Below are 25,468 nucleotides of genomic sequence, written 5' to 3' on the forward strand. Positions count from 1 at the left end.
ATAATTTTGAAACATGAAAAAGGTACAAGTCAGATTTTTGCAAGTCAGATTCCATGCCCAAGTACTCCTGAGGACACAAAACTCATATTTTAACCATTATCTATCACTGTGGCCAAGGTTTCAGCCACAACCCATCACGTGGATCCTTTTTCTAACTACTCTTTTCTTCAAAGTCCTGTCTAAATCCAAAGGCAGGTAGACAAGAGGTCAAGGAAGATACAGTCAAGATAGCTACAGGCACTCAAAATATCCTTTCTGAATATCATCCTCCCCTCTGTACATTTCCGTAACCTCAAAGGTGAATAATAATCAGTCAGGCACTGAAGATTAACAGCTGTTAACAGTGGCTCAAATGTCAGCACTGCCTGCCCCTTGGTCTTCAGAAGAGAAAGAATACCCAGTGCTTAGAAAAATCAGTCTTACAAGACCCAAGTTTTCAAGAATAAAGTAACAAGGAGGAAAAAAAAAAAAAAAAAAAAAAACACAAAAAAAAACCACAAAAAAACCAATGAAGTAAACTACATACGGTCCTCCTTCTTGTCTGCAGAATCAAAGAAATGTTTCATAGACTTAGTGTGAAATGGTCTGGGCTCAGAATGAGTCACTGGGGTTCTTAGATCCAAACAGACAATATGGATAATTGATAAAATGGGGCAATCCTGATCCTTAAGAATAAAATTACTTTTGTGAGGAGTTAACCTCCTTCCCTCATTATACAGTAAGAAAAGAAGGATGTCTGTTCAACAACATGGCATTCATACTCTTACAGATTTTTAAAAACATAGCCCTTCAGTATTTAGAACATGCTCAGGAAACAAAGTTTGATCAACTAATGTCAAAAGATCAAATTTCAGCTTTTGGAATTCAAACAAATGTCCTTCTGCCATAAAAAATGCATCAGGCAAAGGTGGTAGATTTTCATCATGTCCAACATAAATCCAACTTGTTCCTGTCTTCTACTATAAGATAACCGAAAACTTCTCCCAAATGAGTAATTTGAAAAAGAAAATCACACTTTAAAATACAAGACTGACTTGCATTAATTTCTCATGCTTATAATCTCACACGTGTGGAGTTTCATGTTCTACAATCCCAGCAACAGCTGGAAACCTTTGTGCTCCGGCTTTACCATAACGGTTGTTCTCAATCTCTTTCACCCTGAAGAATATACATGGTGATGCAACAGGAAACAGCCATACAAAAAGCATTCTAACAAATGGCATCTTCCCTCAGCTGCACTTTAAAACAGCTCATGTCTTCAAAAATTTGCATTTAATATAATCATTGTATTCTAGAGACTCAAGCTTTTTTTATCACAAAAAGCAAAGGTACTTTTGCACACGTCAACTAGTGGCTGTGAACAGGAGGTCATTATGTTCTGCTAAAATTATCAATTTACTGAGGATGGATCTGTCCCCATACAAGAATTTGGTGAGCCCTATAAACACTCCATATCATCTTTTGTTGGTGACTCCTCTCGGCAGATCTTTGGCGCCTCTTTAATTTTACCATAAATTCTAGGTGTGATGACACTGCATTTCCACAGAGGATGTACTGATTTACAAAGGATTTAATGACATCTGAGTCTGTCCCTTTATGTTATGAGGCATTTTTGGTCCTAGGTAATCTCTATATGCAGTTAGCAATTTTTTCCACTTAATTAGCAACTCCTTTTCCAGCAGCAATTAGCTTAATAAATATAAAAACACACACACACACAAAAAAAAATTCTATGAGTATAGTAGACTACAAGCCTAATTTTAATCTGCTGCAATCCATCGTTAAAATAAAAAGTATCACATACAAACAACCTTCAAACTGCTAATGATTGCATTAGCTCTAATTGAAGAGCAGCCTAGTCACTTCAACAGTAGTTTATCATGCTAATCCCATTTCAGGCAAAATTTTGGTTAAATGGCTAACAACTGTAATGTTCTAATGTTTAACAGCAATATATACTTTCTTATTTGTTTAGAATCTAAAGAAGATGAGGTTCTTGAAGCTGTTTATTCTTTCAACCAGACTTTTTTTTTTTTCCTCCAGTTTTTTTGGGAAAAAAACTATACCCTAATTTTAAGTATGTAGGCTAATCTCACAAGCAGCTCTGAAATCTCTCTCTTTAATTGTACCTGCAGCGAGGCTAGCATTTTCTCTCATAAGCCTGATTAAAAAAAAAAAAAAAAAAAAAGGAAATGAAGTGGAAAAAAAAAAGCAAGATTAGCTTTCATAATTCATTGTTCTAGACAGCCCTGACTATTGAATGTGACAAAAAGTAAACCAAGCAGAAAGCAAATAGAAATGTTTTTGCGTTGCCACTTTGCCAAAGGATGAAATCACAGGACAGAATTCGGTGACCACCAGCAATGGCTTCCATCCATATTGCCTTCCAGATCTCAGACTGCATGTATAGACTGAAACAATAATTTTGTAGCATTTTCCACTCAGAATTTCTTGTGGAGGTAGATTTGGAGCACGAGAGGAAGAGTAAAAGTGACTATCAAGTTATGTTATCTTTCAGAAGTAACCTCTGAAAGTAATGATGATACATCTACAGAGCCAGAAGGATTCTCTGCAGTGCTTTTCCTTGTGCTGAGCTTCTTTTGAAGACAACTATGCAAGCTAGATAAAAAAAAAAAACCTCACAGAAAGTCATAACACTTAGAACAAGTGTTCCATGAGGTTCAACTGCAGAGTTCAAGATATTATTTTTGCAACAAAGAAAGGCAATGAGAAAATAGAATGTTTTTGCTTTAGAATCAGAATCAAGATCCTCCCCACTTATGAAGAATATTTTTTTGGTAATTAGCATCCCAAATGGAATAAACATATTAAGTTCAACTTGATTTGGATGCCTAATCTTAAGAAAAGCAAGAAGCAGAATCCAAAACGTCTTCTGGAGACAGCAACAAGGATCAATTTGAAACTCATTCACTTTTTAATGAGTTGATGCTCTTAAAAACACATAATGATTCAGTCAGGAGATAATTTTATGGCTCGACTTACCACCAGTACAAGTCTCACACACTACTGCTACAATTCTGTAAGTAACAGCAAGATTCTTTGATATCAACTGTAGATTGAAAGTATGCTTCTGTTCAGCACAAGGTGTCTTCACAATTGGTGCATTTATTTAAAGAGCATGGATTTTTTACAGAGATTAAAGACAATTTAGAAGTGCTAGATTCTTTTACACTAATTAAGATGTTTTCAACTAAATCTTCCATTTAAAAATGGAAAATCTTCACAGAGAATATTACATATGCTTGGAAATTATTCTGTAAACGTTTCAACTTAGTAAACTACAGAAAACTAAATATGGAAAGCTATCTCAACTCTGGTAGTATTTTTTAGAATAATTAGAATGCTTATGAAAAAATATCAAAAGGCATGAAGAAGAAACTTCCCCAGTAAAACATATTTCTATAGTCATCATTTCCAACTTGAAATTCTCTCTGAATTATGCTTTGTGATGACAGGTAATGTTTATGATCTCTCTTAAGAAAGAACCTGTTGGTTATCTCCTTTGCATTTGCCAGCACTTCAAAATCAGGTTTTGGTGAAAGGTTAGATGTACAAACAGGAAGCACAGATGAAGACAAGAGGCTGTCAATGGTAGCTCTAAATGTGCTACCACACTCTAAGCAACAGAGGCACACATTTGTATACAAATTCATAGATTGCATAAACCTAGAGGTTTATCTCATTGGAATAGTCTCTAAATGGCAATGGTCAGCTAACACACACAATGCTATTTGTCTGTCCTGCTATTTGTCCACCCCCTCACACTCCACCAATTCCTTTTCTTCTCTCTCATAACTGTTTCCAGCTTGGTTTCCATACTCTGGATGCTCCAAAGTTGTTGCAGGTATGGCATCAGTAACACAGAATCAATACCCCTTTCCCTCGCTTACATAAAAATCCTTATCCCTATTATTACTAACATACACAAAGTGGGGAGCTCCAGCTCACGCATGACTGCTAGATTTTTGCTTTGCTGGGGGCAAAGGACTAAAAGACAAATGTACATTGGAATTTCCTTCTCTCTACCTCCTTCTATCTTTCTCATATCAGCAGCTCCATCATCCAGACTGGGGGAAGAAGGTATGCGGGTGGCTGTGATTTCAGCAGCGATCCCACTGGATTCCCACATCTCCTTCCAATATAAACTACAATCTAAGATTGATTTAAATTTAACCCGAGGCCAGAATCAGAGAGATAACTAGGTAAAGCTAAGAGAACACACACAAAAAAAGCAAGAACAAAGGATCTCTACATTTCTAACAAGCATCACACTGTGCAAACAATGATGCTTGTTTTTGAAAAAGAACTCAAATAGCAAAGCTATCAAAATATCAAAATCCAACTCAAGTAGTTTCACCTATTAGATGATTGCAAAGCAAATATAAAATTTGATTTGCAAGTTTTAAGAAAAAAATCTTTGGTAAGCAAAAATAAATACCACTGCTATGATATTCCATGTCCTCTTGAAACAGTTGCAGAAGAAAAACTAACACGCTGTATTGTGCCACTTGTATTTATAGGATAAAGAAGTATCATCCCGCCCGCCTCCCCTCCCCCCACCTCCAAAAAAAAAAAACCAACGAAACAACGAAAAAAAACTTATACAGTCAGAACAAAGCACTAAAGAGTTAGGTGGTAGCAAACAATTGCTTTTTATATTTTACTGCTGGTTATTTTGTAACTAATGCAACTTCAGTGCTGACTTGAAGCCCAATACAGATTTGATCCTCTATTTCATAGCATCAACTTAAGCTCTTATACCTGAAGAGTATCTATGCTTCTATGATTTCACTCTGAATTATTTGACTGATTTTTGCATCATAGCAAGTTAACTATACATGAATTATTTATAAGAATAAGTGAGGTAGTTGTATCCACTTGGCAATAATGATAGATTTAGGCATCTGCTACTAGAAAACATCAGCTCTGCCAAAATGTCAGATGCTAATAAGTGAAGCAGCTCAATTAAGCTACAAGACACAATCACTTTGTTCTACCAAGGATGTAGGCAGGCATATTTCAATCCATCTCTGGAACTGACAGGCAGATGCATTTCAGTGAAGAAACAGATAAAAAAATTGCAATACATACAGCCCTACATCTTCACCTTGCTTGAGAAGTCTCAGGTTTTTAAGGTGCTAGTCTGACTTATTATGAGTTCTCAGTAAAGCATGCAAAATAGCTGAAGCAGTTTTAATCAACAAACCAATTAAAGACTTTAATCAAGTTCACTTTATCTGTTCAACAGTATGTTCATATCAAATTATTTTTAACGGGTGTTTAATATGCAGATTCTTTGCATTTTAATAACACTTTCAACAGTGATATGTAAAAAGAAATGTGCTGTTACAATAGGAAACAGCACTGACATACACTGAGAAAACCCACTTTAAAAATGATGGGAAATGTCACCTTAGAGTCTAATGTGTTGAGTCAAAGAACACAGTTGCCATGCGAAAGCCATGGACTATCACTTGCTTTTAAGAAGGTTGCAAGAGTAAACGGTGCTGTTGATACTTTCCTCTTCCACTTTGTGTGACTAACTGCACTGCTGAAATGCTGTATTTACGCAGAGAAGATCTAGACTTGAGATTTGAGGCAGCAACAAATAAAAGTTTGTTTCAAACAAACATTTACCTCACTGTAACCAAAGTCAACTTTTTTTGTGATGAAGAATTAACTGCAGGTGATTCATTCCGAAAGGAAGAATAATTTTTGCAGTGTGTCAGGTTCTTGTGTTTTACTGGTCCCCAAACAAAATGCACATTTGTATAACACAGAAACTGCTGCAGTTATACAAGGAACATTTGAAAATCATATGCATTTTAATGCTAGAATGAACAAAATGTTAGCATATTTTCAGAATGACTAGCAATATATTTAAAGCAGCTGAAGTGGTTCACAACTGGAAGACACCAATACTTGGCTGAGATACAGAAAAGATCATCATATGATACCTCAAGACCCTGTTCTGAGTGTAGATGCCATCACATATTTACAGAACAACCTTAAAACTAAACCCCTAATAAGCAATCTTGTTTACTTTCCATACTGGAATTCTATCCCAAAACTCTACAAAAGTGGAAAAAAAAAAAAAACAAAAAACAAAAAAAACAACTTTTTAGTTTTGCTCTTCAGTCTCTTCAGTTCCATCAAGTCATTTAGATGTGCGCTACACTTTGATGTAATTTTAAAAATTATTACCTTTTTACTATAATGTGGACATAAAAATACTTTTATTAACTTGTTTTAGCATTGATCACTTTAGCTAGAAGCTTTTGATGCTTACAAAGTTCTAATTTGTGCAGAATTTGTACTTGCTGATGTTACTTGATGCTTCCAAATGAAAAAATAAAGGCAAAGAACAAATGTACACAGAACATGAGGAAAGGTTCATGCCCAGGAGGTTCCACCATTCCATGGAACAATGTCCCCAGGAAGTATCCAGAAGTTTAAAAGATCTGACAGGCACATGCTGGCAGGGTACTTTTTATGGACCTACACTGCGCCAAAGGTTTCTGAAGACCACCAGAACTGCTCTGATTGTTCCCATGTGGGCTACTCTCAAGATTCCTGCAACCTCCCCCACATTCATTAACTTAGGGTTCAAATGGAAAAAAACACTACAATGCACTAGGACCAGTAGAGGAAACAGTATGGTCAAAGAACAGAACCTTTGGAGACTAGGACAATTTTTGTTTCTTTTTATAAAAAAATTATACGCTTGCAACAATAAACTTTTATTCTGTCTTCACATGATGCTCAATTCTCCTCACATACCGAGCTGTATGCACCTGTCAATTCAGAAAGCACTGCACACAGTGTAGCATATTGCAAGGGAACGCTTAGAACAAGAGTATATGTTTGTTTTACCTATTTTCCAGTTACTTCTAATTGAAAAAGTGACAGATGATATATCATACCCCATGCCTACACAGGGCCTGGCTACTTTCACCACATCAGAAACTGCTGTCACTGCTACTTCTGCCTTCCACAAACAGAACTGAGAATACCAGGGGCAGTTGCCTGTGTAATGTGCATATAAGTACCATATGCAGAAATACATAGGTTTATAAAGAAGCACATGACTTAGATTTGCATGTTCTTAGTTCACTACAGGAAAGTTTTGTTAATAACAATGGGCAGACTAACCAGGAGGATTGCACATTAAGTACACAAAATGAGAGATGCCACGTGTTACAGGAAAAAACAGCACATAAGCATTACTTTTAAAATAGATAGCAATGGGAAAAATAGACTTACCTTAAAAACCCCAACATGCCTCCCAAGGTTATTCATTTGTGCAATCACATATGCAAGAGATGCGTTATATTAATGATATTAGTTTTACAGATACAGAATGAAAACAATATCTTCAAGAAACATAACCAAAGAGGTAGAAGTAAAGATGCACAGTAATAGAGAAACATATCACTAAGTTCTAGGTCTACTCTCCCAAATGACTTACTCAATTACAAAGTATAAATTCAATTTACAGAAACGTTAAGCTTGGAAGGTCTTCAAGTGCTATGCTCAAAACTGGGTCAATTTCAAAATTTGATCCAGTTTCAAAGGTAGAAATTGGCTGTTGTCATCAGTTATTTTCCTGTGGAAATTGAATTCTGCACTGGGGCCTTCATATTCTATTTTATTTAATTCCCTCCAGATTAATAACACTGTTTAACCTTTTGTAACTTCAAATTTTTGCAGATGTAGGAAAACAACAACATATTATGTTCCAAAAGTGGGCTGGTTGCTCTGAAAAGGACCTGCGAAGAGGAGCTCATTCAGATCAACAAATCATAGAAATTGAAGTGAATAATACACATAATAAAGAGTTCCATATTTAGGATGTGACCAAATTAGGGTTTCAAGTGCAGCCTCTCCTGTATACAAATTATGCTACACATTTCTTAATCGTATAGCTCCTTTCTGCTTTTTCCACACAGCAACTTGAACGAACCACAGTCAAGCAGGGAGAAACTTTCAAGTTGCGCTCTCTTAACTGCAAAAAATATGCTTTAATTACAAAACTTTTATAAATCTTAGTCTGAAAACAACATGGTCAGCTCGCTCACACTTTTCAACACCACTCAGCATAACAGTATCTCCTCATTTCAAAAGACATGTGTGATTTATTGTCTCACAATGCGCTTAAGCCAACGCATCAGTTTTACATTCCAGCAGACATGCAAAGCAATATTCCCATCAAAGGCTTTACCTGCATTTGTTTTTCCTCACTGAACACATTCAAAATCCAAACAGATTACTGTCTTATAGATAATACACAGAAGTATACTATACATATATACCCAGGTACAAAGAATGTTACCTGTGCCCCAAACTCAAAGGAACACATGCTTGGCATACAGTTAAGAGCATTCAGTAGATATTGGATCTTCAAGTGAGTCTCCATTAAAACAAGCATGTAATTAGTTGTCTTGCAAAGGGTTGGTTAAGTCACTTGCCCAGAGTCACTCTATATAATAATGAATCTATATAGTAAGGCCATATAAAACTAACCAGGCAATCCTAAGTCTGGCATTCCCAACTGCTTTTTTTTGGAGTGTGACTTTAGTAAATATTGCCATCAGAGAGGTTCAAAGATGCATTTCCTTAGCCATTTGAAAAAAAAAAAAAAACCTATTAAAAATGAGCCAATTTCTCCATGGTATCATTATATCGCTAAGTACACAAAATAGGATTAGAAATTCTAAGGCTGCCACTCAAATATCTTTCATCTGAACACTGAACAGATGTAGTCTAGTGCTAGATCAAGCTCATTAAACCCATGAGCTTAAGATGAAAAACATATGCCTCAAAGAGAACATCAAGTACATGAATTCAGAAACAGCTGAGCCATGGAGGGTGGCAGCATCCTCGTCCCTCTGCTCCCTGCTCAGTTTCTTATGGATGAAGGCTGACAGGGCTATTCTCTCCATTCTTCTGAACTCACATTCGCCAGTCAAGACAAAGTTGCCCAAACACTTCCCAAGTACAAGAGGTCTCTTATAGCATGGACTTTTCATAGTTCAGGCTCTGATCAGACTCATACCTAGCAAAGAGCAGCCCTGAGTAACAACAGTAGGACATTTTGCCTTTGTTATAAATCAGCACTGTAACCGACATACACAGTTCACACATAGCAAACTAAATGAACTTCAGCTAAGGTTTCCAATGAAATAATCAAAAGCATTTGAAAAGTTATATAGCTTTACCAAATTCAAAATCAAAACTCAAAATGACAATCATATTGAATCTTCCAGCTAACCACAGATCCAGAATAAGTTTTATAAAAATAAAAAGTAATAATAATGCATTCTACATTAAATCTCCTTCCAGAACCAGGTATCTTCTCCCTCAAATCAGAGTTTTCTACATATCCACTTTATTTCATGTGACTGCTTATAAACATAATTCTGATATTTTTTTTTTCCTCTGAGGCCAAATATTTCACCCCTCAAAATAAGCAGAAAGCTAAAAAATGAGGGATGCACATGGCTAAAAGAAATGAAATCTTTTCATATTTTTTTTTAAAACAAATAACTGATTTTACCAATGCACAATTGTCATACTTGAACAGTTACTCTTTTTTGACGATCGCCATCTCGTTAACCAGCTACAAGGATACGTTTCTAAAAGATGAAAGCAACTCCTCCACAGAGGTTCCCATATTAATGACTAATGTCTGCTATTCTTCAATAAGACTGCTTTGACACATATAACATTTATTTTTTTCTCCACTATTTAGTGATTGTGTTTATTTTTCTGTAATGTTTGAAAAGAGCTGTCCTCCATTCCACAGTTATTTCTGTACTGTCTGTATACCTTGAAAATCTACCAAATCACTGTTCAACTGATAGTCCCTTTTTCCAGTCACCTGCTGTCAGGCTACTCACACAAAACTAATTGTCAGGTCCATAATGAATCTCACAACCTTTTCCAACCACCCTTCACAATTTTGTTTTCTTTTTTATGATTACCTTCATAACTCCAGCTTTCATGTTAGTTCATACAGAACATCATCACTTCTCAGCTACTCCACTAAAAAGCGTGAGGAGTCCAATCTTCCTACACTAGTTTAAAAGACAATACCTATCAGCTACCCCAAAGAATATTGCAGTATCACAAGCACTGCAGGAGAATAATTTTAAAAGCAAGAACAAAGCAAGACGTAGGCTCCACTGAAAAAAAAGAATCAAAGACTTAAATTATAGCAGTGATATACAATGGGGTAACCTTCAGGAGATTAATTGCTCAAATAGAACTCCAAAAAATTCAAACACCTTCAAAAGCATTTAAGAAATAAAATAAATTTAACAACAGAGAACATTAAATGCAGGCTTAGGAAATCAGTCAGGACATGGCAGACACCTATCCTCATACAGTTTATGCCTTTCAGTAGATTAAAAAGTCCACGGGAAGGAAAAATTTCTCCATGACTGCCACTCAGTTATGCACTGAGAGGTAATAGCTTTACATTGCACCAGAGAAGGTTCAGATTGGATATTAGGAACAGTTTATTCTCAGAAGAGCGATGAGGTAATGGAAAAAGCTGCCCAGAGAAGTGGTAGAGTCATCATCCCTGGAGGATTTCAAGAAAAGAGTAGATATGTCACTTAGGGACACGGTTTAGGGGGCATGGTGGTGACGGGTTGATGGTTGGACTAAATAATCTTAGTGGCCTTTTCCAAACTTAATGATTCCATGATTCTAATGGTACTGTATCCCCACAACTTCCATTTATCAAGTTGAACAACCTGTATTATCCCTTCAAAGAAAATGTCTGCAGAACACTATTCTCAGTTTACTCAGGGGATTCTTTAATTCATTCATCCTGTTTCTTTTATTTTGCCTTAAGCTGCAACATGATTGACATCTTCTCCATCAGGGTAGTAAGGCACCGTGACAAGCTAATTATTACATAAGAGATGATACTCGTTACTTCTCCAGGTCACCTTAGAATCCCTTATTTGGATGTCATTTAAAAATTTATAAGCTTTAACTTGTGTACCAAGTCTAGTCTAGACTAGTTAGTCTAGACACTATGCTCTTTCATTTCAGAGCTATCCTAAAAATGAAGGCTTTGCTATTCGGACACAGTTTATTGTTCATGTTATCAGTGCTGATAACAAAGACTGGTAACTCTTCCAGGTTAGGAAGGATAGAATAAACTATTTCTTTGATTTTTTGTCAGGTCTCCCCTGGAACAAAAGCTACAAGAGGACTCGCCTACTTAAACCAAGTTTAATGGTTTAGTTTCATAGCTTAAGCTAACTAGAATTAGTTATCTTTTTCCTCTCAACTAACTGACTTTCTATGCCACAGATCACTTGCCAAAAATGCATTCATTTCTGATAACAGCAACAAAACAGGGGAGGAGGTGTATTAGAGCAAGAAATGCATTCATAATACAGAAAGTAGTTGAGGCAGGAGACAGAGACGGAAATTCAAAATAGAAGGCATTTCCTGAAGATTAATGAGCGGGTGGTAGTATCTGATAGCCAAGGGCACAATGGGTTCTGCAATCAGCACAACTCTGACTGCAGTCCCAGGCAACACAGACAAGGATTGTGCTAATGTTTTTTTTCCCTTTTTTGCTGTACTCATTTCTCTCCATCTTTAGCTGGAATTTCCCTTCACCCTAACACCGTTGTTCTTTCAGAGCCAAACCATGTCTGAATAGTGCTACCAAAGTAAAGGACACTTATAAAATGACAGATGTAATTCCTGGTGAAAAAGGCCAGGTGAAAAATACCTTTTTCAAATTCTTCTAGTCTTCTCTTATAGAGAGAATGAATGAATTTCAAGCTTCCTTAGGAAACCACACACACTACATATTACTTAACATGTCCCATACCAACAACCACCACACCTCCACTACTGTAAATCAGTACTAACCTGTGACTGGTGCATCTATGTCCAGCAAATTTTTTTCTTGACGAAGAATTGAAGCTCCCTCTGTTATTATTCTCAATGCCACACTTTCTTCCAGTCTCCCTTCTTTCATAAGGTGTGCCTTTAAGATATCCACACGTGGCTTGCCATCATTATCAAACACTTCCTTAGCTGTGAGCCGGTGACTTGGAGGAAATGGGACAGCTGTATGGAGAAGAAAAAAATCTGATCAGTTTTTAAAGTAAAGCCTCTATTATAGATCATCACACATTTCAAAGTCATCTCTGCTGCCAAACCGTATTAGCATGAATTTCCTATTGCCTCTTATAACTTGGAGCTTAAATTGTTCTAAAATGAAGACATCACTGAAGCTAAGTTATCCATGCACATAAGAACAGCTATTTCATATTTATTAAAAAATTGACAGGAGGATTTAGGCCAAGTTTACAGGCAGACATGTGTGAACAAACCAAAAAACATATGGGAATATCACGGAAAAAAAGGGAGTAGAGCAGGGAATGCTGTAGCAGCACTGCAAAGCATTTATATAAAATACAAAAAGCAGTGCAATATTTAATTTACATGTATGAACATGCATAGATACACTCCAATTAAAATGCTGAACTCCAAGATAGATCTCTCTAATGATTTGGGTGGTGGTGGAAGATGTCTTCTTCCTATCACATTCGATACATTCAACTACCACCAAGGCATTCCTGAGTGTGAAGCCAACCACGCTCTAGCAAAGCTGCTTCAGAATGGAGTTTAACACGAATTAATAAACCGGTGATGTGCCATGGACCAGCAACCCATGTATTGCTCTCACATCAGGCCTCAGGCTTGCAACAACCTTCAGATGCTCAGGCATCCCTCTCCCAAAGAGGATCGGAGCGGAGAAGGCTGGAGTTGCTGCTGTCAGCTGCAAGGATGAGGAGCATTATCCCAGCTTAACCTCCTTTCCCTTGCTGTTCCATCAGAGCCACATCAGGCATGGCCTGCCTGGACAGCTGCAGGGTAATTCTACCAAGCCGTGCCCAGCTGCAAGGGGTTATTATAGGGGAGCCTGGAGCAGAGAGAGGAGACTGCCACATTCTCTGCACAACCTGGCCCCTGGTTCCCTGCTGAGTGCCTCACTGTGAGCTCTGGTACGTATGAGAAGCAAAACTCAGCACAGCAGATCAATATGCCTGCTGGTTCCAATTTGTTTTACGTTTCATGATCTATTCACTTTGGAAGCAGCCCACAAATTGCACATATCTTTGGAAGCTCAATCCAAAAACTCTTTACCTGCGCTACCAGAAGTAACAGAGCAGATAATAAACGATTGCATTTTGTGCAGCTGTTTGACACAGATAATTTAAACATTAACATCTTCAGAAAATGCTCTCATTTCCTTGATTCAACTTTTTTTTTCCTTTTTTTTTCTTTTTTTCCTGCTATATCTCCATCATTACATTCATCAAACACTCTGGTGTGGACTAACGGGTGTCTACGAATGCACTGAAAATGGAGACTGAGAAGTGAAACAAAATGGGGGAGGAGGTGAAAGTCTGTCAAGTCTCTGACTCCACCTGGATTCTGGGGCACAGAGACAGCTACAGCCACAAGGAAGTTAAAATGCAATGCCTGGGATTCAGAATGTTCTTATGCAGATCTGTTACAGTTTTTCCTCACTCAATCCACAAGAACACCCAAACCACTTTTAATAAGCTTATGCTTTGACTGATAGTTCTGTAATAAGTGGTTAATTGGTGAAGACCAAAGCCTTGTTTTGCTCTTTGCAGTTGCTGTGGATAAGCCAAGCCCACGAGGCTCACAAAAATCAGTGGGTTATATGCTTTGTGGATCTTTCCAGTAGATCCACAGCAGGCCTCAATTCCTCAAGAACAAATAACTGCATACACGAGCTATGAACAACTCCTTATACAAGACCAGAAAAAAAGAAAAAGAAAAAAAAAAAAACCAACACTGCAAGGAAGAAGAAGGTGAGGGAGAGAACTCAGCAGTTCTACATGCCTGTATAAATACATAAAAAAATCCTTCCACCTTCCTAAGTTTGGAAAGGAGAGGGAAAAGCTGATACTTATCTCCAGTCCATGTGGCAAGAAGAAATATCAGCATGAGATTGCATTGCTTTGCGATGAAAGCAGCCTCTCTTCTTCCCCTCAAGTACTGCAGTATGAAAACCTCTGCAGCACAGCGCTTCTTACAGGTAACTGCCATACAAGAACATATGCCAGGAGAAGATTTTTGCATTTATAAAGATGGAGAGCAAAACAAACAGCAAGCAAGCACACAAACAAAAACAGCTCTAAGATGTTCCTTCTGATTAACAGAAAAATATAGCACATGCTGCAGCACTGGAAGAGCTCTGCAGGCAGATTTCAGAAACATGTACCAGAGGCTAATTAGAGAAAAAAAGATACTGTTCCAATAGCAGATGATTAATGATTAATTAGCACAAACATGAGCAACTGAATAGAGCACAAATTGCATCTTCCATTATGAGAATATTAATTTTGTATATACACATGCAGAGTGCTTGCACAGACCAACATAAGAAATGGCCGTGTTCACGGGGAAATTCATTGCTGGAATCGCCAACAAATGCCACAATAAATCAGAAGCCTTTTATAAATATAACAAACATTTTCCTCTGCTTTAGATAGCAACATTACTCTCCAAATACAGGAGAACCTATCCACTTGTCCATACCTGCTTGTTAGTGCATGCAACACAACTACTTCTCTCCTAGTGTTATTGTTTTTGTCAGAAATAAAACAGAGTGTAATCAGACAGCAACTGTGTCCACAGCATGCACAGTGGGAAGGAACAGAGGAAAAAATAGGAAATAGGTAAAAACAGAAAACAATATTCCATCTTTATTCCCCTCTCCTTTTAAAAATGACCTGCATTTTTAATTTTTGTGAAGCAAAATATTCCGTGGCCTGTTTCTGCTAAACATCAGGATTCTGTGGAGGCAAGGAACAGCAGTGCCGCAGGCTCTGTGCGAGCAGGAGGGAGGTCTGGAGGCAGAGCCAGAGGGGAGGCATGAGGGAGGGCTGCAGCACCCAGCCCCTCATCACACTGCTGCAACCAAGGGTGAGAGTCTGCTTTCCCGTGGGGGGCAGAACCTTGGACACATATGCATGCACACGAGTGTGCGTTGAAGTTCAGTGACAAATCGCACTACAAAAACACCACCCAAGAAAGCCATGCAGGCTACCCACAACTATGTACCACTTACAGCCAGGTCACTACTCCCTTTTGTAGTCATTTAAGGCCTTTTAAAGGCACACCATTTATTTCCTGGTATTGGCATTTAGAAAGAAAACTCTTCATGTGAGATGCCGTCATCAGGGTGCAGTAATAAAACAGGCTACAGCAAAAAGCCATGCAACAAAGACTTTTAACTCTTTATCGCACCCTGCCAATAGCATCTTCCTGAATCTGGAGAAACAAGAAGACAGCATTTAGGTTCTTAGTGCTTTTAATTTTTTTTTTTTCCTTGTGCATTCAGGCCTTTTGAGCGTGTTCCAGCAAATGGAGAATAAGTGCAACCTGCTATATTGGTGTTCTTCAGATTCCTGCAGAACCCACCTCACTGCTAACACAGCTGCCAAAAGGTCACACCTCGTTACCATCACACTCAATTATTAAGCAGCCCCTCCAGAACAAATAAATAAACCATAACAAGCTATGCTTAATTAGTGCTAAACATGTGTGCACACAAATAAAACACAAGCATGTGGCAAAGAAAGCATTATTTTGTTTATATATTATTCATTTACAAACCAAGCTGTACACTGCATTAATACTCTCTGAGGAGGCTGCCCATCCCAGCAGTATTCAAGTTCCTTGCATTTCATCTCCCCTCTGCAACACTTGCCTTGTAATTTCACATAACTAATGCTGCGTGTCTATACGTAACTATGCCTACATCATGGCATATTTCTCTAGAGAAAATAAGTCAATGCTTTCCTCTTCATCAGTAAGTGAAACACACCAGTAACTACTATCATCACTACACTACAGTGCATTGCATTTGTCTGATGGCAATTTGTAGTTTGTACCTCAAGAAACACTGGCACTGCAACAGTGGTGAGAGCACAGGTTCTTAAACAAGTCAATACTCACTCCACATGTAGAAAAAAAGGCAGATCTCTGCAGCCTTCCCCCCATCTACTTACTCACAGTCTTTGAGTAAGGATACATAACATTTCCCCTGCCATCTCGGATACCCCAACAAAATTGCTTTCTCAAAAGACAGTACCATTTGGAATAGCTACCTAAACGCCTTTCGCAGGCTGAATTCGCAAGTCTACCCTCATTTCACATCTCTGTTCAATGCAGGGCACATTCTTGGGTATTCTTGCTGAATAATAACAACATCCATACCAGCCAGCTCATGGTCACACAGACCATTAGATAAAGAAGCAGACAAAGACCAAAATGTTCAAATATTAACATTAGGTTAAAAAGTTGCATTTCTGTTTGACTATATTTCTATATAGTTGCCTATGAAGTTCTAGCTTATAAGGTTACTATAAACCAAAAGGGAGAGAATCAAGATTTTTTTTTTCCTCTAAGAACACAACTTACTTCAGGCAACAGATAGGAACTAGAAAATGAGTCACTGTCACTGATCGCTGCTGAGAGGAACAGGGTGAAGCCTCCTGGCAGCACAGAGCTTACCAAAGCAGGGAGATGGGGAATAACACTGCCAAAATCTGTTTTGACACTGACACATACAGAAAGAGAACACAACTGTCACATGACAAATAGCCTTTTCCACAGATTTCCTTAGGCAGCATTTAGACGAGATGTTTTTATCTCCACATACAAGTTATATAGTTATCTGGCAATGGATTTGTCACTCAAACCTGGTGGAACCTTTGATATTTTCTTAACCTGCACATTTTCTTAACAGGTATTTCAAAGATTTTAAGAGTAATAAAGAGGAGAGTGAGTTATTTAGAAAATACAATTTCTTTACAGTATAAAAATGTGTACCATTGCATTCATAGCATATGCAAGTTCTTGGGGGTGGGGAGTTATCCACTTCAATTATGGAGAGTAAAATATATCACTAACTGGTTAAAAAAAAAAAATCCAAGTATTTGTATGACAGTGCAAAACTCAACTCAAAACATAATTTTCTCAGTGAAGCAAAAAGCAGTATTCATTTTCTGCTGCTCCCTAACTAGAACCCTCAGGTTTCATTTTTCATTTGCTAGCTTCATTAAGGGTAGGCACACTTGATACAAACCTTACCTGGAAGCTATTAGTGACTCTGATACATCACTGGAATTAGCAGCCTCTCTCTTATATATCAAACTTTAATGCACTAATTCTATACATTATATATTTGAGGCCTATTTCCTTATTTATTTTACTAAATACATTTATCAGATTTTCATGAAAACAATTTGACAGAATTAACTAAGTGCTGGTATGATAAGAATAACAGAAACTCACACCTGAAAAATACATCTACAGTATAAAATAAATGATGAGGTTTACCAATTATCAACTGAAATTTAGAATCAATCTTCCCAAGGCTAAGCAGTACTTCCATCGAAGTTGGAAGAGCTCAGCACAGATGTATTTGTTTGAAGATGTAATTAAATACATCTCCCAGACAAGGCATACTACTTTGCAGAAAGGTGACTGTTAGTAGGGGGTCAGCTAGTCAACAACATACCAAGAAACATTCCATCATGAAGAAGATGCTGGTATATGGAGTCACCTTAGAGAAACAGCACTTGTGTATCAAGTTAGGAAACTGAAAAGCTTATTGCCCAACCAAGGTCACATTTAGCAAACATACAAGTAAAATAGAAAGAGAAGAGCTCTTTGGCAGATGTGTGAAACAGCTGTCTCAATTGGCAGCATGGAAACCAAACCACCTGAGAAGAGGTAATAGTACCTGCAGCCCAAAATTATTATCAATAGAAAGCTGCTCAATTGCTGTTCAAGTGGCTATCCAATTTTAGTTGCCGACATCATCATCTAAAGGTACTACAGGCTGGAAAGGCAGTTGCTTCATGAAACAGACTGGTGAGTCATACTAGCAGTATTTTTTTGTATCTGCAGGCCAGAATAAGGAGAAAAGAAAAAAAAAAAAAAGAAAAGAAAGAAGTGGCTGAGACTTCTTCAAATATTTCACCTCTGAGGAGTTAGCTCACAATTTTCAGCATCTTTGGACACTTCACTCCCAACGGAGAAACACACAACAGCAACAAAAGAAGTGTCCCAGAGCAGCTCACCCAGCTGTGCACAGACACTGTGCTGGGAAGGTGCTTGTAAAAGGAAGGGCTATGTCAAGCCAGTGGGTCTTCAATCTCCTGCCAAGGTATTTCCCAATGCTAAGGTGTCCAAAGTGTTGAGCAAATTAAAAAGACAAGTCATGCCCTCACTCTACCTGCTTTCCTGAAAGCTTATAAAATTACTAGCTTCACTTTGAATAATTGCACTTTTTAACCTACAGATAACTGAACTCTGAATGAAATATCAACCATTACTTCACATCTATCACTTCAGCAACTCATTCTCCTGCAGTTAGAAGCTGCGTGTAAACTCAGAGGCCAGAAAGCCATGTGGCATGTCTTGAGAGCAGAGTGAAAGCGAACCACTGGCCATGCTAACAGGCAATGCAAGCACACATGACCTCCTCACCCCTCACTAGAAAATTGCCTAAGCCAACGTCTAAGCATACCATAAGCAGCTCCGATGCGGTAAATTTCTGCAATACACATGGAAGATAATTCTCTACCTAGAACACATTTGCAGGATTTGAGCATTGAAGTTGCAAAAGAACGATTAATTCTCTCACCATACTGTGCTACTTTACAAGAGAAACTGCATCCCAGCAGCTCCAGAGCAGAGACTGTACTTAGAACCAGAGCTGTTTTGTTATCTTGCATTGATGGTGCCTCGGTTTGGACAAGCATTTTAATAAGGACCATAAATGTCCATTAACTTGGAACCCAAAGAATAGTGCTGCAATGCCATCATTTCTGGTGAAATGCTTGAATGGGCTATAAGCAATTATTAGCAATGTCTTCAAATCTGAATTCTTAACAGCCTTTCCATCAAAGTTGCCTATTCTTTGAGCTATTAGGCAAAGAGAATTAACAGTTGCAGCACTACTCTTTCCCACCATTTCAAGAATTGGTCTGGTCTCTTCAACAAGTAATCAGCCTCCTCCAGAATGTACAGTTCCTAACAATAAGCCAAGTACATAGCAAATCTTGGCTTCAACTATTCAAAACAATATAGCCAACATAACCAATGCACTTAGAAACTCAGGGTAAATTATATTTGAAAAGAACAACTTTAAGTAGATATTCCAACTGATGTCACTACAACGAAATACCATTAAAGACACAAAACAAAAACAAAAAAAACAGCCATCCATACAGGATTGACTATACTTAATATTCGCCACAGGAAACCTTAACAGTCCTAAAGAAGAGTATGAATATAGAAATTCTTTAAAAAGGTTAGAGCAGGAATACATTATTCTTACTCTGAGCTCAAGTTAAGAGTAGTGAAATGCACAAAGACCGGGATATACACAAGACTGTCACGGTTGTCTGATTTTAGTGTTTGACATGTATCCATCCCAACTGCTGTGAACACTTCTGATACCAGTAGCAAATATTAATTTGATTACTGATAGTTGAAGGATTTTTTAGATTTTTTTTGTAACGGTTCCAGTCTCTCTCTAATCTTGCCTCCCCAGTTGTTATTAATGAGCAATTTAAAAAATCCTGAAAAAAAGCTATGTGAAAACTTGAATAGAAAAACATCTAGAGGTATATACATATCACACAGAATACCCCGAGAGCTTAAGAGAAAGTGCGGGTTAGAAAGGGGAAAGGGAAAGAGGTACACTTGAAAACAGCTGCCTTGAAGAAAAGCCTCGTAATTCCAAGAAATTCCGGTTTGTTTGAAATACGAAATTGTAGGCTATGCAGTTATGTAGTAACAGCATTCCCAAAGTGTATTTTGTCCACCTACTGGAAAAAAAAATAAACAAATACTAACAGTTTTACTGAGCACAAAGCAACATGCGATCCTGTAAAATATTACAAAAATATTTCCTCTCCCTATATTCAAAATCATACACGAATATTTTTTTGACATTTAATCTTCCCTCCTGTCCTCAGTTTATGGATAAAAAACAACTACAAAATAAAAGAGAAAGGAAAAATTAAGTTTAACAGGAAACATTTCCAATTAGGACCAAAACATACAGTTAAAGCTGGAAAATGTGATTGTAGCTTCCCAGCCTCATCAGCAAAGTTTGTTTTTCTACTTTGTGTGTTACACCCAAGTTTTTCCACGGGCCTCCAACTGCATACTGTTGAGCTTTGTTTTTATTAGCTTTTGGAACAGAGAACAATAATTATCCACAGTTTAAATTCCTTTATAGGAACAATTCATTTGGAGAAAACAAAGTCAGAGGGAAAAAAACCCTGCAACAATGGAAAATACCAAAGATCTTCCAAGACTCAGATAAGGAATCAGGCACACTCCTCCTTCCCCCAAGATATTTGAGTGATGAATAACTTCTCTTGTGTGTTAAGACATAAGCATTGTTCCTGATTGGTAGTAATTAAGAAGCAATTGCATGTGGGTAATAACTGAAATTATTTAAATCTATTGGAAAAAATGTATAGATTTGTGGACTTGAATAACCTCCAGATCTCAATACAGGTTATGGAACCATTTTGATCTGAATTTCTGGTTTATCCTATTTCATTATCACATTTCAGCCTTGTATCTGGTAACGTATATATATGTATAAATATGAAAATAGATAAAAACATAAATGAAAGGAGTGCTGCAGACAGTTCCTCACCAAGAAACTGAAATCTTAATTGATTCCCCATCACAACTTTTGAGCACCATGAATTAGCTAACCAAGTTTGGTCAGGTTAAGGTCTGCTGTGACAGGCAGAGGGGAAGAAATGCAAACGTTTTCCTTTCCAAAGCTTCTCCATCACGACAAGATTGAACTATAATGAAATTTCAGCGTGCAAAAACTTACTAAATGTCTAGGATCTTGCAGTTGACCACAAATGTGTTAAAAATGGTCCTAGGAGGAAAGATGAGAAAGTGCAGGTAAAAGCAACTCGTAGTCTGAGATATTCTATTTCATAACACTTAGGCTTAAATGTTTTGGACAGAAATTGCTTTGCTTAAATGTCATACTATAGAAGTTACCTCCTGGAACACCAAACACTAGCTCAGCTATTGCTGCTACGAGAAAGCTAGGAAGCTATTTAGCAAGCAGAGGAAATGGAATTTCCTGCTAGCATTACAAAGTAATCCCTAAAAAATGTACCTGTATGTTGCAACATTCCAAATTTTGTATGTTTTGGTATTTAGCAATCAACACCTTGCTCAAATAGCCTGCACTCTCTAAGGCAAAGTCATGGGGATAGGAGCACTAACAGATCTTGGTATTTTACCTCCTGGCTTCTTCCAGGCTCTCAGCTGATAGCACTGACCAATGCCACTTTCAAGTAACATGTTTGAATTGTTCAAGTTCTGATTTGCCTACAAATCTAATTCCTCTTCCCAAAAGCCTCAGGGGAAAAAAAAAAAAAGAGGGGGGGAGGGAGGAGAAGGAAGAGGGGGAAGGGAACCCAACAATAAGAAATCTACACTACCATATTTCTACACTTGACCTAATCCAGTAACTTTCAGGATGTGGAAAACTAAACATTAATGTCTGAGCTATTCCATGTGAACTAAATAAAAAAATAATGCTGATCTGTAAATGGTAAAATGGTTTATTTAGTATTTCGCCACTCATGAAAAATGTATAAAGTAGCAGATCTACAACAGCACTTTCCAGATCAGATAAGGCCAAAGCTATCTAAATAAAAGAATAAATGCTTACAACCATAAATATGTGCCTGGCACTTTGTGCACAAGGAGCCAATTTAACTTTAAAAAGTACTTGAAAACAGCAGTTGATTAATTATTATTTTTTATTATTATTTACTCCCAAATGGCTTTGCTTTTTTTAGTTGCATTTTTTGCCTTTGACAGAAGTTTTAAGTCAGCATAAAGTGAATCTATCTATACAGACTCACACTGGATCACACTTTATGAGGAACTTCCCACAGTCTTCAGAATTATACTAAAACTGAATTCTTGTTCAGTCATAATTGAGAGCCATTAAACACAAACCCTAGACTATATATGAAAACTAATTTGTGTCAGGTTTCAAATATTATAATCTGCTTACAACCTTTTCTTGGTAGTGGCCAGGTCATGTACTTGAAAAAAGCACCAACACAAAGCTATCAGTCTTTCTTTATCCCCCTTTGTAGTTTAATAGGTAGACACTAACAGCCTTTGGAGCAAGGTTAGACTTTGCCTAGATTAGAATTGAAGGACATAGAAATCACGTTACACGAAGTCATACTAAATAAATACTGCTTAAATGACTTGCTGCTCCTGAAACTGAACCTTAATCATCTCAGCACATGCTCAACACAATTTGTTTTGTCTTGCCTGGTATCTGAAATATTGCTTGCTAGTTCAAACTAATACCCTGACTAGAAATGCTTTTCAAGACCTATGAGAACCTTTACTGGGGAAATTCAGCACATAATTTTCATAAGAGTGCCAGCAGAGCGTAAAGGGCACACTAGCCCTCTGCCAGCTCTGTGCATGTAGTGCCTTTGCATTCCATTCCTTTCAAAAAGGAATTGACGCTGCATGAGCTGCATGAAGTGATTCCCAATGACTCCCTGCTCCTCCTCCAACACACTCGGGAACTAGTTTTCTTGTGATGTTATTACAGTTCACATAGATCAGTGCTAAAGATTATGGACCACATTCATCACTGTATTATGCCACTGTAATTCCATTAAACAAATGTTCTTTCTAATCCAGCATTAGCAGATCATACCATGAGCCTTGAAACAGTGTTCAGCCTGCTCTAGATGCCTAAATAAAACTTACCAAACTAAATCGAGTTACGCTGGCACTAATCTGAAGTAATGTAGCCATGAATCAGGCCTGGTATTTTTGTTCTGCTTTCATGGCTTGGCTCTACTGGCAGATACACCATTTTGTGTCAACAAGGAAATTTTCTCTTGAAATCATCTCTAAAGTAGTACCTCTCAGCATTCATATTTATTTCCATCAATTTTAACCTGGATTGCTGTAAAAAGCTGCTTTTAGTTTTAAAAAAAAATCTTTAGGAAAATGCACATAGGATGTAAATAACACAAAGTTTTTGTTGATAAGCCTGCTGTACTTCAATGGGCTTTTTATTTTTTTTTATGCTATTGTTGAGCCTAGTTTTATCTGGGTATATGTGGCAGCAGCACACCCACATGTACCAGCAGTTTGAAAGCCACCAGCATAAGCCTCTAGCCCTGTATTTAATGGGATATTTATTACAAATCCTCCTTTTATTTTGCCCTAAAGTTGCTTTTATATTTTTGTAAGCCGTATCTTCCCTCAAATCTCAATTGCTGTGTAATAAACAAATAAAAATGAATCTGTTTAACTTATAACGTTGCTAATAATCTCCAAAACATCCTGTTCTTAAGCACAATATTCAAGTTTTAAAAAGCAGCTTTATTAGACTATGAGAGAGCCAAAGACGTGCTTCATTCCCTGCTGCTACATATAAACAATTTAATCTTGACTTGCCCATAACTCCATCCACAGAGAGAGAGGAGGGGGCTCTCAACTGCTGACAGTGAGGCAGAGGAAAGCCCTGCTGGCCACAGCCCTCACCTGAAGTCCTTCAGAGTAGAACAGGCCCCATTTCCTTCAAACTATGCTCAGGACCTTTCCATCAGGCAGAGCTTCCTTCGCAGTCAATTGCTGCGGCTTAGTCAGTGAGAGATGTTCAACACCATCTCCTCCTCTTAGTTAACATCTCAGCTTTCAGCCGTTCCAGGGTGAGTTTTGGAGGTCCTGTCTCCCTCTCTGAGCCCAAAACACCTTCTGAAGATGACTCAGAAGTGCTAGGTCAGATAGTGAAAGAGGGACCCCAGCACGCTGCAAACCTAGGCAAATGTATGCCAGCAGGTAGAGGAGAAACAAGTTTTGCTCCAAGCACTGCACCGTATTTAACATTCAGTGGCTGTTGGGGAAAAAATAGCCTCATCTAAGGCCAGGAACACGGGCAGTGCTTTTCTCCTGCACAGAGCAACCATTCTTCAGTCCTTAGCAGTTTGACTTTATTTCTGCTACCAGTAAGCTATCAAGAGAAGCCAAGGAAATTGTTTTTTAACTCCCGGAAGAGATATGCTGAGTATTAATGCATCTTCCCAAGAAAATTTTCTTCTCCTCAAACTGAGGAGTTTTAATTAACTTGGAATGCAAGCATGGACATAGGACAAATGGAGGGGATTGAGAGGAGAAGAGGAGAGGGACAGTTGGGCAAGTTATTGGTGCAGCAAGTCAAGTTTACTAAAAATTGTTATTAATCATGAATGTTAAGGCAGATATAAAATTAATATTACTTACAGAAAGAGAACAGTAAAAAAAAAAAATCAGCGAAAAAAAAAAGATCTCAAGTCAGGTCAAGCCACGGGTGCTGTTGATGTGGAAATAACAACAAATCCATTCACCAATGGAGTGCAAACAATCAAACTAATCTATGCATTTTCACTGATTCTTTATATCTCAAAATCATCAGTTCACTGTGTTATCAAAATATGATCTTTATCTCTTATTATTTCTTCTTTTAAATTAATGACCACAGAAAGATCCTTCTACTGATATTAGTGGTCTAAATAATATTGCTAGTCTACTGCATAATTACCATGATGATGCAAAACAATCTGACGAACCTAGAGAAGCAAGCCATATCCACAACTTAGTGCCAATAAGCAACCCAGCACATACAATCCATGAATGTGTGAGCTGGTTTTTTTTTCTGAGAAATAGTGCTGTGCTGTTTTGTTTTGCTAGATACATTACTTCATTTCTGCATATCATCTTGAGTCAAGAAAAACAATTTTGACTTAATTGGGACGTGGAACTGTTAGTGCTTTTATTCAAATATCAAGGGGCTAGTTCCTGCTACTAGTAAATGAAAAAAGCATCTTTCCAAGACTGCAGTTATTTTTATCATTGAAAAATGGTTTTGCATTAAGTCTATAATAAAGGCCCACAGATGAAAGGCATACTTTACAGGCAAAATGCAAGAGGATTCACTGGTTATTGCTTTATTCACATCTCCAGCCCCTTGCAAGAAGGGCAGCAGGAAGATCAGAGACACTCAGGGAGAAAATAAATAAATAAATCACAGCCTGAACCAGCAGTAGGAAAAAACAAACAAACAAACAAACAAAAACAAACAAAAAAAAGGAAGTAAAAGGTAGGAAAAAGAGTTTGATACATGCAGCAAAATGTCTGAGACAGTGCTGCGTATTGATTCAAGCCAGACTAGCCTAGGCGAAAACCACAAAAGGAGCAAAATATTTGCCACGTCTTTCAGTTGAGAGCCCCCTCTAGTTCCTGCAGATGTCTGATATTTACTCATAACACGAGCACTTCA

General features: G+C 37.6%; 1 protein-coding gene across 1 annotated transcript in view; it reads right to left on the bottom strand.

Moving 5' to 3' along the window:
• The window catches only part of PPP3CA (protein phosphatase 3 catalytic subunit alpha), a 190,001-nt gene that overhangs the window by 93,915 nt on the left and 70,618 nt on the right, over positions 1-25,468 (bottom strand). The window contains exon 2 of the mRNA XM_085222969.1: positions 11,923-12,123. Coding sequence (XP_085079095.1) covers positions 11,923-12,123 — 201 coding nt within the window. The remainder of the gene's footprint in view (positions 1-11,922; positions 12,124-25,468) is intronic.

This window comes from Meleagris gallopavo, chromosome 4 (genome assembly GCF_905368555.1).
Source record: "Meleagris gallopavo chromosome 4, MGAL_WU_HG_1.1, whole genome shotgun sequence".
Classification (NCBI taxonomy): Eukaryota; Metazoa; Chordata; class Aves; order Galliformes; family Phasianidae; genus Meleagris; species Meleagris gallopavo.